The sequence below is a fragment of the Xiphophorus maculatus genome, chromosome 13 (assembly GCF_002775205.1).
Source record: "Xiphophorus maculatus strain JP 163 A chromosome 13, X_maculatus-5.0-male, whole genome shotgun sequence".
In the NCBI taxonomy this organism is placed as follows: domain Eukaryota; kingdom Metazoa; phylum Chordata; class Actinopteri; order Cyprinodontiformes; family Poeciliidae; genus Xiphophorus; species Xiphophorus maculatus.
The window spans coordinates 11,010,707-11,027,342 of record NC_036455.1 but is presented as its reverse complement, the minus strand read 5'-3'; the positions used below and the strand labels follow the sequence as shown (position 1 = coordinate 11,027,342).

At 35.3% G+C, this 16,636-nt stretch overlaps 1 protein-coding gene across 6 annotated transcripts in view; it reads right to left on the bottom strand.

Moving 5' to 3' along the window:
• Window positions 1–16,636, bottom strand: part of LOC102222185 (protein FAM131B-like) — a 43,034-nt gene that overhangs the window by 6,086 nt on the left and 20,312 nt on the right. For 2 of the 6 annotated variants that reach the window (XM_014470875.2, XM_023345137.1), the window contains exons 3-4: window positions 6,955–6,990; window positions 3,216–3,321 (exon numbers count right to left, since the gene is read on the bottom strand). The exons of 1 other annotated variant lie outside the window; for it this stretch is intronic. In XM_014470875.2, the coding sequence (XP_014326361.1) occupies window positions 3,216–3,321; window positions 6,955–6,990 (142 nt within the window). The remainder of the gene's footprint in view (window positions 1–3,215; window positions 3,322–6,954; window positions 6,991–16,636) is intronic. 3 more of the 6 variants (XM_014470876.2, XM_023345138.1, XM_005804709.3) reach the window with 2 other exon arrangements.

The window sequence follows — 16,636 nt, the reverse complement described above, 5'->3', positions numbered from 1 at the left end:
AGCACCTATTTTGCTTAGAATAAAAATACACTCACTCTGCACCAGTAAGTCACCTCGTTTTTAAAAAAAGTAAATTATCTTAATTCATTTCCTTTTAATGCCAACAAAAGTTAAAACTGCTCAGTAAAAGGCAGGAGCAGCTGTGACTTGAATGCCCTGTTCAAATGCACTGCCACTGCGACTGTCACATGGAGAATTGCTTGAGTAATACTGCAACTTGACCAACAACATACTAGCAAACTCAATTCTGTCAATGCATATGGCCGCTTATAAAAGCCTGGATGTTGTGGAGGCTTCTCCTTTTTTAAAGAGAGCCCTTCCTGTCCTCTGCCATCTTGTGCTTTCTCAGGATGACATGGATACACATGATCTAAGATTCTTTTTATGGGATTTCTTTATGAATCTCACTTTTTTAACAAAATGACTAAAATGTTAATAAATTGGACAACTGATATTAAGCATTCTGCATTTGTTTAGTTTTTTTTTATAAAGTTTGAAGTTTTAATGTAGACTCATTTGAGTCAGTCAAACTAAATTAAACTAAATTAATTTAGTTACATTTAGATAAATTTAATCAAAATAAAGTTAACTGAGTTGAACTTGTTTAAAATCCATTTTTCTGCATTAAGATGAACACCAATTGCATTTGCTGAATTCATGTGCTTTCTTTTGTCAGTGGAAACCCAAAAATTACTAACATTTTACCATGAAACAGACTTTCAGTTTTTTAAAAATTGTGCACTGTTCACTGATTGACATAAAATATAACCATGTATAACCTGAATAGTAACTATCCTTAATGTAACTTGACCTATTTGATAATCCTGGTGCAGCTCCAACATTTCTGAATGTAGTGATAAATTCATCATTCCAACAAACCCCCAGAAAATATTGTTATCAAATTTTAGGTCCATATTTTGCTTTCTTAAGGAGAATAATGGTTCCTTCTTAAATCTTTGTCCAATTAAGATGCAAATACTGGATTCAAACTAGCGGCATATTCTTTAAGTCAAATGGGTACAGAATGGCTGATTGATAGAAAAAAGTAATTTAAAATCAAGCAGGCATGAATAAACAGAGACAGAGACAGAGCTTTGGAAATGACTCCCCAGGTCCACGGGGCAAGTTTCAGGCTGAGCTATAAATAGACACAATTGTCCCCAAAGACAAAAAGAGCCAATCTCATTTGAAAATCAAACTCCTACTGCGGAGCCTAATTGGGGATGGAAATAGGAGTGGAGTGAATGGGGATGAAGGATGAGGGAGGGTGTTGGGGTCTTGGCAATTCAAATGATTCTATGTACTGTTAAGCAAATCCAACACATTTCTTTTAAATACACTAGACATAACACTTTTCTTTTGTTACAAACACTTTAAGATGCTGCACAATGCCAAGCACAGAGCACTACAGTCGGAAGCAAAGAGCACAAGAGACGTGACAGAAGAAGAACCAACCACTGGTAGTCACAACACTGCAGCGACTTCACAAATATTTAACACCAGCACCAGCACTGCCACATTACAGTACACTACATTCCCCAACACGCCTGTGGTGATGCTTCAGTAGGCAGTTAAAGTAAGTTATATCACTTACTTTAGTTTCTTTGAAATCAAAGACCTGATTGGATTTCCGTCAATGACTCTGACATGTGTCATTGACGTCAGCTGTTGATATCAATGAGAGAGAGGAGAAAAGTAGGAAGTGATATAGGAAGGGGCACCCACAGGGGCGGTCATGTTGGTTCCAAGCTCCTTTTCCTCCTCCTGGTCAAGAATGAAGTCGTCTGTTGAAGCAAGGCTGGATTTACAAAATCTGACATTTGTTGCTAAGGTTAAGAGATCATTTATGTGCTTTCTTTGTGTGTGTCAGATGGTTATTTGGTCTACCAAGCACTCTAAAAAAATACTTTCTTACATTAAGGTTGATTTGGGGCATCAGTATGATAAACCTATATGAACTAATTACAGCTTATATGTGTCCTTTATATGTTTTTTTTTTGTAAAACACTTTGTTTTTAGTTCAGTAAAACATAAAATGTCTCAAACCCTCCAAAATATTACTTAAATTTAAAATTGAGCAGACTTGTTGAAAATGTTTTCTTGATATGTCCCATTAAGTAGCAAAGTTTTAGCGTTAGCCTCCCACAGAGTTCTTTCAAATAAACATAACACAATGAGAATTATGTAAAATAGGGACTGTGAATTCCCAAATTCCCAATAAAATAATAACTTAATTCAAAACCAATTCATTATTTCTGCCAAAGAAAGAAACATGAAGAAAAGCAAACACTTTCTGTGAAATTATGTTTTGCATCCTTACCTGTGGTATTGCATTAACTCTTTACAGCATTATGTTGCAAATGGTGGATGGTCTTATAGCTAAAAAGACACAACTTATGTTCAGTGGTCTTGGTGCTGTTTTTGGTATAAAGGGAAAGTAGTGACATCATGCATTTGAAGATGCAGGACTGCAAATGTTTCCAAGAATATGTTAATGGAAGGCACTGGCTTGATTGTTAAATTTTTAACAACATTTTAAGCATACTTAAAATGTTAAATCAAGTCAAGAATCGAAAAATGTTGATGAAGCCATAAGAAACAAAGTGCTGGATTTAATTGTTGAAACATAATTATGGTCTAGATTTACAGCTAAATTTCCATATCCTCTGTGCTTTGTCTTTTTCTCTCTTTTTATTGCTTTTCTGACTCTCTCTCTTTTGTGATGGTATAAATTTTTCTCATTACCTTTTTAGCAAAAAGTAACTTTATTAATTAACCAAGACAATGCATTGATCAGCATTCCCCGCATGTGTAATTGTAAACAAATAATTGAAATTAAATTGAGATTAGATGAGGTTTATTTGTTTGGAATAAATTTACTGACATATTTAATTACAGTTTATTACAGTCTAACTACAACAAGGATTTATTGTAAGATTGTGCTAAATAAACATTAAATAATTTGAATAATACATATTCTAACTAGTAGCACAGTGATGTTGATCAATGATTACAGTTAAATCCGATCGTTAGATGATTATTTAACGGTAGAAACCAATAACCATTTGAGTAACACACCAAGAAACAAGAATAATCTTTTACACAAATGAAAGCTCAGACCTTATCAGTCAACAACAACTTCACCCTTGACCCACTGTGGAGCATGTGGAGGCAACATGGGGGCTGTTTTACCACCTACTAGCACAGACACACACCTGACACACCTGTCAGAGAGGACTTAGCCAGGGCACCAATCCCGTAGGCGTTGGCGGACTTCCTCTTGAGTCGAGGCAGAATAGAAGTAGTATCCTCCATAGACAACTAAAGAAAGAAGGGAGGAGTAAAGTATGGTTGAATTCAAATGTTAGTGAGCAAAGATGTGAAAATGGGAGATAAAGTGTGAGGAGTAGTGAAAGATGTCAGTGATAAAATAAGGAGATGGAAAATCAATGTGACATGGAAAATGACAGAATAAGAATAGACAGGGAAGATGAATAAGAGAGAGGATTTAAAAAGAAATTGGGATGAAAAGACCAGGTGATTGAAGATTCAGAGAACTGTTTGAAGGAGATGAAATAACAGAGGAGAGAGGTTACTGGAAAAAGAATAAGAAAGGAGGGTTAATTATTTTAGCACATTGTAAGTTGAATACTATCATCTTTGATTTAAGAAGAAAATCATATGATAGCTAAAGGAGCACTGACAATGTAAAAGTGATACAGCAAAGGTTTGAGTGAACACACTTTGTATTTAAAGTACATCAACCCCAATTGAAGAAGAATTATCTGCATAGAATATTATTAAAGAGGTGTTAGTAGTTGTTAAAAGATGCTAAATAGGGAAATAACAGTTTAGCAGGAAATGTTTGGACGATACGGAGAAATTCACAGCAACATTGACTGAATTGACTGGTGATTGGATCCAACCAGTTTTAAGCCTGAATGTTTGGAAACTCAAAAATCTCATGTTTTTAAAAAAAAAAAAAATTATTATTATTAAATACATCAGCATCATCAGGTATAGTTTTCAGTGAGGTATTTAAAAATAAAGTCAGCAAATGCACAAAGAAGTAAGAAGATTTTAAAAAGAAAACAAATATATTTTCTTATCAACAACTTTCTTTCAATCAACTTGTCAGACAGGAAAAGAGAGTAGGATCTAAACTAGATAACAGGAAGGCCAAAGGTAACACAGCAAAGTTGTTTTATTTTGCCCTTTGAGTTTTCAAGCCTTCTCTTTCATGACATACTAGATTTGGAAATGTTGGCAAAATTCTTCAGGTAAACTAACGACATACAAAACTAGACCACAATTAACCACAAAATTCTGATCATTGCATCTTTACTTATAATAAAATCTTGTATCATTAGATCTTGTTTTTCCATGGATCTTCTTTGGGGTAGAACCAGATATTGTAACCAACTGCAATTTCAGAGTAAAACAAAACCTGTTAAGTTGCCTATGAAACTGAATGTTACTTAACTCAAATAAAAATGTCGTTTTGGAAGAAAAATGTGGAGATTGATGATAAAATATGAGATAAAAATATTGAAAAAGTCAATGTGACTAATAAAACATGACACATTCTACCTGTTAATTGTAACTAAACTTACTAAAAAACAGAAATTAGAGAAGTAAACGATTACAATTCTGGCTATGGTAGATTGATTAATCTCGTTCATGCTTTCTGAAAGCCAAAGTCACTGTTTTCTTCCTAGCTGCTAAAAGATGTAATCTTTAAACATAAAGTAGTGACATATTTTTTCTTTAAACATTTCTATAAAAACACATATTCCGATACTTTACTATCTGAGGATGAGCATACTAGCAAAATGTCAATACTGATTTCTGAAAAGAATCTGCAACAGTTTATCATACCAGAAAGGGGTTTTGGTTCGATGATTGCTTCCCAGTAACTAGTGTAAGCCAGTGTTTCCAGAAGAAAAACTCCCAGTAAATGTTTTGCTTACATAAATTAAAAAAGAAATACTTGTAGTATTGTCAGAACATTAAAAGATAATGGCTATGAAAGAAATTGCCAACTTTTGCTTATCTGTAAATATCACAAGAAGAAAGTCTCTTATTTACCGTAAACATATTCAATTGTTAATGACTGTGAAAAAGAACTGATGATTGGGTTTGTTCGGCAGTCACCTTGCAACCCTGTAGTCTTTAAATCTAGCATTGACTTACTGTATATGTATACTGCTATATTCTTCAATCACATGTTTTACATCACCTGACTGACTAACTTAGTCTGAGATTCAGCTTTGCATCTGCACAGTGAGCCAGCCTCTTGATCTTTCACAACACAGCAGCAAATCTACAGCAGGATGACTGAATAAACAAAGAATCAGACGAAAGACATTATCTTCTGATCTAATCGACTTACTTAACTGCAAGACTTGCATTCATTTGGTATGGCTACAATTTTTAGCTACTTTTCATTCCTAGTTTAGTGCTCTTTTTGTGTTTAGCTTGAAGCTTTTATTAACCATCAATGTACCGACCAGTTACTATAGTTCCCATTTATCGCGGTTCTGGCCAACAGGACTGGACTGCCAACTGTTCGGTAACATGCTTTAAAAATTGAGCCTGAATAAATAATTGTTTCACAAATCTAATAAACAGAATACAACATTTTCCATTTCTAAGGTTAAGATGTTTGATTATAGAGACCATTCTTACATTTGAAGGGAAAAGGTGGGCAACAGAGAAGATCATCTCGACTGTGTCCTCCAAGTGGACAACGACACAAAGCATACCACTAAATTAGCTACAAACTGGAGTGGTCATCCATAACAAAGCTCCGATCTCAGTCCAATTGAAAGCTTTAAGATGACCCAAAACATTTGACCCAGGCCATACAAATCAAAAGGTAAATCTATCAAATATTAAGTAAATATAAGCAAACTCCTGAATTTGAAAAAGAATTCTTTTTTTTTATTATTATTTAATATCAGACACTTAGAAGAAAAAATCCTTTGATAAAGCGTATGTACTGTAAATATCTGGTGCATATTGTTATGTATGTAACATCTCATTTGATCATCTCTTTATTACATGGATAATCTGACATTCAACTCAAAACATTTGGCATTGACTAGACTGAGTTACTGTTGTGGTGACATTTCTTTTTATAAATGCATTATAAAATAATTTATAAGCATTAATATTGTATGTTTTGTTGCTCCCTCTCTTCACTTTGCCAAGCAGCTGATATTGAGAAGTCACTTGTAAAACATTTTTTATAAAACTCTTAAGTGCTTTATCTTAATATATTGCACCAAATGGTTTAAACATTCCAAACAAATTCTGGTTTCTCATTCCTCCTTAACTTTACAATCAAGTTGTTCCTCTCCTCATAGGATAAATGTTGTTGTTACTAATGTCTGTGCAGGTTTATGTATGTCAAATGTGTTTCCTATTTTTCAAGTTTTCAAGAATAACATGACAAGGTTTGGTCACATCACTGAAATATAATTTGCCTCCATGTAGCTTTGAGACAAAACAAATTTACAGGTGGACATAAATACTGCTGAAGATACACAAACAATTGCTTAAAGGTGCATTTTATCCTGCTCTGCTTTCAGTGAAACTGGGACTCCACTGTGGATGAGATAAGCCTATTACAGCCCGTTATCTGTGATTCTGTACATATGGGAAGTATATATTGCTTGCAGTATAGTAGATTAGTAGAGGACTAAAAGGGAGCTGGATGACTGAGAATTTACAGGTGGAAAACGAAAGAAACAGGGATAAGAGAGGGGTGGTGGCAAAGGGAGATAAGACGGAGAGAAAGAGTGGCAAGAAGGAGTGGACGGATAAACAAGCAGGCTGTCGACTTATGTTCGTACAGCTCAAACTCAGGTAGTTGGTGAGAGGTGGAGGGCAAAATGACAGGAGATTTTAAAAAAAAAGGGGGTGGGGGGAGATTTATACTAGGAGACTTACATTGATTCCTTCCCAGGAAAACTCGGTACGGCCATGCTAGGAAAGAGGGGATGAAGGACAGGAAGGAGAAAAGTACAAGGAGAACGTAAGTGCAATGAGCAAAGGAGGGAAGACAAAGATTTTAAAAGAGGGAAAGTGAATTTTACAAATTAATTTTGTTTGGAATTACAGCAATCTGAATAGAATATGAAGGTATTTTTAAAATATTAAATTGGCATTTTATTATTGTGCTTTGCAACAAATGCATTAATGTAAAAAAACTATTTTTCACATACTAAGCTTGAATAATGCTTGAAGAACCTTGAATATGGAATGTTTTTAAAATTATGCCAGGGTTTTAAATTATAAAGCAATATGCAGAATAATTTTATGACATCTCACCACATGCACCACATTATGAATTGTTTCTTCTGTGGCCTCTCAATCAGTATTAGCAGAAACCTTTTCATCAATTAAACTAAAAGCAGTTTCTCTGTTAGATCCAAACACACGGCCAGCCTTCATTTGTCATGTACATCTTTGGTTCAATTATTGTCAAGGATTTAAAAAACGAATCACCCCCTTTGTTAGTCCATGAATAAACTGGTTTAGCAAACTTGTTTAACAAGTTATGCTGCTTGTTGAACAAGCTTGAATACTGCCAAGCCTGTAGAATTAAAAAAATTATCTAAACAGAACCTGCATGAAGTCATTTAATGGAGCTCAACAAGCATGCTCATGCTAAAAAAAAAACAATAAAAAACTGACTAGAAGCTAAGTCATCAACATCCATTAGCCTAGAATGGTTTACAAAGCCATTTCAAATTTATTGAAAGTCCATTATCAGCAAATGGAAAAAATATGGAACAGTGTAAGAAAATTACTCCAAGAGTGAATCAGCGCCTCTTCCATAAGACCGTAAAAGAACCAAGAACAGCATCGGAATCAACAAAGAGCTCACTTCAACTAATGTTCATTATTCAGCAATAAGAAATACACTGGACAAAAAATTACATCAATGGAAGAGTTCCAAGGCAAAAACCTCCTCTCATCAGAAACATAAAAAGCCCCGTTTAACATCAACCAAAAAATAGCAAACCTTTTTGGGCACCACAAAGACTTTAGAGAAAGTATCCTGTGGATTGATAAAACAAACTACTTACCTTTGTGGAAAATATGAGTCCAGTTTCTAAAAACTAACAGAATTTCAATGAAAAAGGAAAATATATCAGCAGTAAACTATTATAGTGATAGTGATAGCCAATGCCTGTTTTGCTGCTTCAGGGCTTAGTTGATGGAATCATGAATTCTGCTGTCAACCAGAAAATCCTGAAGGAGAATGGCTGGTAATTGGCTTGTGACCTTAAGCTCAAAGGTGCAGCAATGGTGCACCACTGAATAGTTGCAAAAGAATGAGAACAAAATGAAGATTGGATCTTAATCCAATTGAAATGCTGCGGTATGGCCTGCAAAAGGCTAGGAATAGGTTTGGGTGACATAACTTTTTCACTCAGGGAAAGATTGGTTTGGATAGCTTTTCCCGGTTATAAATTATATCAATCTATGAAAATTGCATTTTGTATTTATTTAGATTTTTGTCACATTAAAATCTAATGAGCTCACACATATTAGAGTAACAAAGGCAAGAACAGAAGAAATGCTTTCCAACAATAGCTGGAAAAGCATCTTGCAGAATAGCAGGAGTGACAGAAAAATGTGTAATGATGTAAGGTGCTGTGTTTCCATGTTGCTCCGTCTCTCTTTTTCTCCACACCGGCCACAATGTTAAGGTAACCAATGGAGACCACTGATTGGTAACTGCATCACCAGGGGCAACAGCAAATGTGATGTGTGGCCCGACATGGAAACCATTTGTTTTCTGTCCACATTTACACACAAGTACATGCAAAGTAAGAACACACACACACTTACAGAAATCCACAAGCTGTCATCACTTTATAGCACTTTGCATTCAGCACAAGCACAGAGGACTAACACCTTAACCTGTGAACGTTAAAAACTAGAGGATGTCAGCAGATGCAGCAAAAACTGACGTGTTTTTATACTCTTAGTCTTAATCTTCTGATCCTTTTATTTTGCACTGAGGAGCTTCTCCAATGGTACGGCCGGTTCACTAACAGATTTTGTCCATTCAGGGCTGCAAATCATCAACTATATGACAAATAGAATATAAAATATCCTTAACGTTATTTCAAACTATTTATGGCTTCAGGTCAAAGGTGCTAACACAGCTTTTTACCACATTGATATAAAAATTTCGATTTTAGTTGTTTTTACTTTCCAAAGCAATCCCTTACCTGCAACTAAAGTTAAAGTTTTGGATTAGACCCCTTCCTCTGGAGACCACTTTGTCTTGTAGTGATTAAACTCCATCGAGAAACTAATTTTTGTTTCTGTAAATCTTAAGATTTTCCTCAGCAGCTGCTTGGCAAAGACACCCTAGCTCCTCATATCCGCCATGCATAATTGTCAAACTGGGTTCAACTTGTTTTAAGGCCATGCTCCCCTGATTAACATTTTTATCTGGTCTCATAGTCTGGGCATGTTTGGCAAAAATGAATCCAAGGACAAGTGAAATGAGGAACCCAGAATTAATTGTCTTTCTGCAGGCTCCCTTTGCTTTCCGTGACGCTTCAATGTAAAATTCATGTCAGAGATGTTTGTTTTTCATAGTGAGTCAATGAGGAAGAAGAATTAATCCATCTCTAACAAAAAGCATCCCCTGAGATGGAAAGAGATTTAACAAAGCCTAATAGCTGCCATAAGTCACCTCTGTGGGGGTTTGTTCCTCACAATCACATGTGTACTAATGGGATCTCGGAAAGATGTGGGGAATAGTTTATCACTATAAACACAGTAAACATTAAAGTAATTTTTTATGATGGTTGTGTTACACTGTGGCATTAAAATGAAGATACACTGTTAAAAACTGATTGATTTAATAATTAAGAGAAGGTTTTTATGCTTCTTCCAAAGGATCATTAATCTGTTAGACAATCCAGGCAGAAATTCATCAATTATCAATTCTGTTATCCTCTCAAAAAATCAAAACTGTCAGTGCAGTTCATTGTCTGAGATCCATAAATGTCAGAAGCACATTTCGTGGCAATTCATCCAGTAACTTCTGTCTGAACTAGAGTCATCACATCCCCACTAGAAGTCTGCTTTATATTAGACTTTAATATTAAAAGTCCCACAGGCAGCAGAATGAGCCTTGAATTCCTAAAATCTCTGATGTTGGTCTAGTAGTCAAAGTGTCCTTGGTGATAATCAATTACCCTGTTAACTTCTGACGATAAATTATTGCCTTTCCAGGCTATGGACCAGAAAACTGCAGCCATAAGCCTTGAAATTATTCTGATAATTCAAATCCCACACAGTTCAAGGTCAGTGTGCTGTTTATGTGGTTGAAGAAATTAACAAGTATGTGAGAGAGAGGGAAAGGTTTCAACCATGATTTCTAATCATAAGGAAATATCTGAATTCAATAGTCTTTACCCACAACAAGGACATCTGACTCAACACAGTGTTAAGCTATTAGAGTAAGTCCTGTGTCATGACTGCTTTGTAAATGTGTGTAAGTACATTCTTCACACAGACTCCCTCAAGTAAATAACAGTCGAACTTCACCTTGCAGCAAGGCTAACAGTGTTTTTTCTTAAGTCAATGAGGGAAAAAGAAGCCTCTGTGGGTAAAACTTGCTTTCATTCAAATTCAACAACATTTCCAGCCTCCCAGTAAATTATTTTTTCAGCTCACCATGTAATCACAACGTTACACTGTTCATTTGGGACTCCGGTTAACCACAGTAAGAGCACTGCAGTACTCACTTGTCCCTGTTTCCATCATACAACAATAAAAATAAGACGGGGCAAAAACTGCTGACCAAAAGAACAACTAGAATACCCAGGAAAACATTCTCCAGAAAAATAGCTTCCTAATACCCATGTCTTTTGGGAACATTTTCTGTAGACTGATGAAACAACAAATTAACCTTTTTGAAAGATGTGAGGCTGTTTTGCAGTTAAAAGACCTGGACAACTTTCTATAAATGGTGGAGGCTGAATTCTGCTTTCTATCAGAAAATCTTAGAGGAGACTGTCCAGCCTTCAGCCTGTGACCTTGTGCCCACACTTGGATTATGCAAGAAAGACAAAACACACCAGCCAGTGCATCTCTGAATGACATGCTTAAATTCAATGTGGATGTTGTGGTATTTGTGCCCAAAGAGACTGATATGACCTTGATGATCTTGATATGGTCCAAAATGAAAATGAGTTTGACACCCCTGCTGTAGACTAAATGCTGGAACAGGTGTCGTTGGCACAGAATATGCTCTTATTGTTCAGCTCTGGGTATTTGGTCGTTTCTGACTTTCTTGCACCTCATGAAGGTTGCCAGTGGGATGCCAAAGTATGGTAGCTGTCTACGTATGCATACTGGGCATTTAAAAAGCTTTAAGTATTAAACTTTTTATTTTTAGATCTAGTTCAAAAAAGAAATGTAAACAGACTAAACCGATGAAGAAGATCTTATAATTTTCTGATGAACTAAAGCAACATTCAGAAAAAAATGTAAGTCTCTCCTCACCTTTGTGTCATTTTATTGTGAATTTATTCTTGGTCATAAACATTCACAATTAATTGGATTTTCAGCAGAATCACATGAACCACCATCTGATGTTACTCATACTGCCTTTCCTTTCAAGTTTCCTCTAAGCATTTAAAAGCCAATGTGACTCCAGTAGGGCATTATCATGCTTTAACTCATGACTTACAAGGCATCTAAATTAAAATAAGTTAAGCTTAGGCCCTTGCACTGGTGATGAGGATATGTGAAGCTTTTGCGAGCAAATCTCCTTATTGTGATAAACAGATTTTTAATAGTATCTAATGCAAATATCTTGGCCATCCAGACCAGACAAATGTGTGAAAAGGTTTATTCTAATGGAAAATAGCTATGGTTGCAAAACCATAATTAAATATTTAAGACATTATTTCTTAAATATAAAAAATTTGATCTTAAATCTGGATCAAATGTATGTAATATTTGATCCAGATTTACATTTTAAAATATGTACTTTATTATTCTAATGGATAAAACTCAAGTTACAAGTCATCATCAATATAGGATTATGTGAAATATGATCCATTTCAAGGTAAAAGAGAAAATGAAGTGGTTAATCCTTTTATTTTACTAACAAAGCACGCACAAAATGACAGTGGTGGCAGTAAGGAGGGTGATCTTGAATTGTTATTTTTTATGTTTCCAATTTGTATCATGATGCTATTTTTCACATAATAATGTCTTTGAGCCTGTTTGCACTAAATTTATGTTATCAGTCAGTCTCTAGTGTTTTGTTTGCCCACACTTGATCCTCAGCCTTGTCAGGGTCTGAATTGTGTCTCTGATCGCCTGCGATTCACTCTGTCAAATCCCCACAACACCTGCTGGCCTTTTTCTCTCTGCAGTTCTATAAATTACACACAGGAGAAATGTTTGTGGAAGTAAACGACTTAAAGGCTGCTTTCAGATCAGTCCTCGAGACAAATGGCACTCGATCAAATGGTTTTATTTTCCTGCTCCTGAAGCCACTAGAATGCCAACAGTGAAGCAACAGTTTAAACATGTATAGTGTTTCAGCGGTTCTATTATTTCAGGAGGTTTAAATGGAAGGAAGGAGACCGAAACCACCATTCAGTCATTGATCAAAGGTAATTTCAGAAGTTTAAAAATATTAGTCACGAAGTGACTTGTAAACATATTTGTATCTTTTTATTTTCTTTCACATTTTGTCATCTAACAGCCAGTACTATATTTTTATACAGTATTGTATATTTTCACAATCAAAATGATTGTGGAAAACAAAAATAAATTACTTTTTTTCATGTATCAATTTAAAAAGGATCATGTATATCAATTTCAATATGATACCCCTAAATAAAATCCAGTGCAAAGTTCTCTGCCAAGATCAAAATTTTATATTTTGATCTTCATGCAAAACATGAAGTGTGGATATAAACTACACATCAGGAACACAACATATTCATTGCAAAAATGAGTAGTAGCCCAGTTAAAATCCCAAATCTTGTTGAGAGCCCAACTGAGCTTGAGCCATTCTGCAAAGAAGAATCACAAGATTTTGTCTTTATGTACAAAGAGGATGGAGAAAAACTCCGAAAGACTTGCAGCTGTAAAAATAAATGCATCTTTCTCCTTTGACTTTGCAATTATGCATTACTTTGTGCTGGTCTACCTAAAACATCCCCCCAAAATAAGGAAAGTTTGTGGTTGTAAGGTAACAAAAGTTGTAAAAGTGCACAGAGTCGAAATACCTTGTAAGGCATTGTAAAGCTCTGAATGCACTTTAGAATTGAATCCCTTACTCTGAAAGCAATTTGTCAGAAAAAGCAGCAGTCATTCATGAAAAGCACTGATATAAATGTTTCTGTTTGCTCCCCTCCCAGTGTCTTACTCTTCCTAGACCTCTGTCTCTCTCCAGAGTGCACAGCTGAGAAGTGATACATGGCCCAGTAATAGTCTGGGCCCAAGGGAGAGCAGCTCTGTGGCTTTGGTAAGAGGCTATCAACAAAGACACACCTTCTCAACGAGTCATGCACAGCCAGTCACGAGAAAGCAGTCATGCACTCAGGAGAGCACGCAGGTTTGATTAATACGGGTGTCTGCAGGGTGAGGCAAGTGTTATCAAGCCTTACTCTTCTCCTTTTTTCACATTTCCTCACGCAGACACATTCAGAGACTCAGCAGTATTAAGCTAAGTCCTAATGCTGCTCTAAAGCTTTAATTTAATATTTAAGAAAGTGTAAACACAGCAAACATTTAGGCCCTTTAACAACTAATCTTATTAGAAATAAAACACTGACATAAAATCTTTGATTTTGTCATTTTATCTTTTTGAAAGGGAGCTGTTTAGTTGTAACAGTGTTTCATCAGGACAGTTATATTACTGTTGCACTAAATGTCTGTACTACATTACAATATGAAGCCTGTTTCATTTCAGTGAGGCACCAGAGGAAAACAACAAGATTAAATAAGAGAAACAGGTCATATCTATTGACAATTTGAATCTATTTCACTGAGAAGCCAAAATATTCTGCAAGGTTTTAGTTGAAGCATAGAAGTTGATCATCACATAAAAAGAAATCTGTCATTCAGGATATCAATGCAAATCACAATTAGATCTCTCACAATAAAACAACTTTGCTAAATGATATATTGTCCACATACTTATTGCGATAAATGATATCGTTGTTTTGAGACCATTTTCAAGTGATATATTAATAATGGCATGACAATGCAAAGTTACCCTCTCAAAGACCAATAAACTTTAATTTTGTAAAAACAAAACTTAATATATACAGCACAACAACTTAAAACGATAAATAAAATGGAATTAAAACCACACAAAAATCAAAACAATGGAATAAAATGTCTCAAAATTGCCCTTCAAAAAATATTAATCATCAGAATGGAAGTTATTGACATAATTGATCATGTGATTAATTGATTTATTAATTTATTTTGCTAATCACAATAAACAAAATATGAAATTTTTTTCAAATCCCAAATGTTTTATTTTCAATGTCAATTTTAATCGATCTCTTTTTTGATAGCTAACTGTAGGAGCTGACTTGGACTGTCTGTGTATCTAATCAAGCAAATGTTTTTCTTTCTTTTCTCAAAGACGACGGCAGCCACCCAGACAAATCGAAGCAGCTACCTCATAAACAGCACTGACTCAGCGGCTCAGTGGTGGGTAAAGTAAAGTAAGGCATTGGAAAACAAACATGGATGATGCTCGAGAGTGACGTCCAAAAAGAGTACACTTTGGAAATAGGCTTTAGAAAAACATAAACGTTCACCCAAGAGCTTAAAGAACTGTCCTTTTTTGCCCAATGTAAATTACTGCAAAGATTGACAGCTGTCTTAAATACTCTACCTTTCCCGAATTGTTTCTGTAAGGACATTGCTGAAAACTTTCCTCCTTGCTAATTTGGTAACATACACTTCGAGTCTAGACCGACAACCTACCAACTTTCATAAAGGTCATAGCACTTGCTGATGATCATGTACGGTAATCACATACTCTGATTAGCAGCCTCTTGCTGCCACGTTTCCTCTTAAATCCTATAGAAATAGCAATGGTGTCCTTAGTTTTTCACACTCAAGTTTCCCATTTAAACTTTATTGTTGCAAAAATAATTTGTCATGTGTCTTTCAACATTTGGAGGTAGAATGAAAAGAAGTTAAACCATGGTTAAAACCAGATGATTATTATTTTGCCCTCACTAATAAAACACTTGGAAATTAGAGAGGGTGAAATATAATTTTACCATAACAGCATCTGTATTTTCAAATAATTGATGGGTTGATCAACATAGTACTCAGTTCAATTCAAAAACACTTCATTTATCCCAAAGGGAAATTTAATGTTGTTGTCACTCATTTCACCAAGGATCTTCAAAGAGTGACGGACTCACCGGTGGGTCCGTCGGGTTCTAGAGGATGCACTCCAAATCAGAGCAGGGCCTCAAAGGGATTTATTTACAGTAGATGTCCTAGATGACACCATCTTTGTTGGCAAACACTGCTAATCCACCTACTTTGCTTTTAATGCTTATTTTTACATTTTTCTCTGGCCACATCATTAGAAGGCTTGCCATAGAAAAGTTGTTGCTCTTTATGATCAATACAAGAGATGATTCGAACTTCTTCCTTATCAAATCTGGTATTAGTTGGTATAGGTATTATTTGAGCTATTAAGATAAAAAAAAAAAACACTTAGCTGGAATGGCTACTTTAACAGCTGCCCAAAAGTGAAAACAAAAAATAACAAAAATGCGTCCAACCTCACAGAGGGTTGGACGCAAAGCCAGAGGGAAAATTTGTCCAATAAAAACAATGCCTCAACCAAGAAAAGATGAAAAAAATTAGAACTAAAGCATACATTTCTTCTACATGCTGCCAGCATGAGCAGCAGTCCTAGAAGAAGTCATTGCATCCAAAAAATAATGGCTTTCTGATAAATAAAAGAAAGAAAAAAATCATCAAACAATAATTGAGTAATGTGTGGACAGAAACAACATATCTTTGCACAGCAAAACATGGTATTTCAGTAAAACTTGTACGTTGGAACTGTTACTTTGGTCTTTGTTCGATAGTCTTCATAACAAATATTTACTTTCTGCATTTTCACAAGGCATTCTGAGCTTTTTCTTGCTCACATCACGTGGGAGTTACAAGATAAGTTGCCAGTTTCTCACATTGCTCATATGTGCAGTCGGACAAGCATTCACACCTGTACCAATTAGGAGTCATTAATTAATCCTGGTGGCACACTTTGGGGAGAAAGTCAATAACATGCAAACTCTAGCCAAAAAAAGGCTCTGACTTAGCAGGAGTCATCAGTAGAAGGTTTCAAGCTAAAAATAAATAAATAAACTTTCTGGAGAAAATCATAGGTAATAAATGCCATCATCTTCAGAATTTCTCCTATTTCATCATATTTTGGAGTTTCCTTTCCTAGGAAGTCAACAATATGAAGACTGACATTGAAATAAGGGAAATCTCATGCAACAGACTGAAATGGGGCCACTGTGGCTTTACTGCACGTGCCTTTAACCTGTCGTATGCCAGGACATTCCAATATATTTAATGTTTT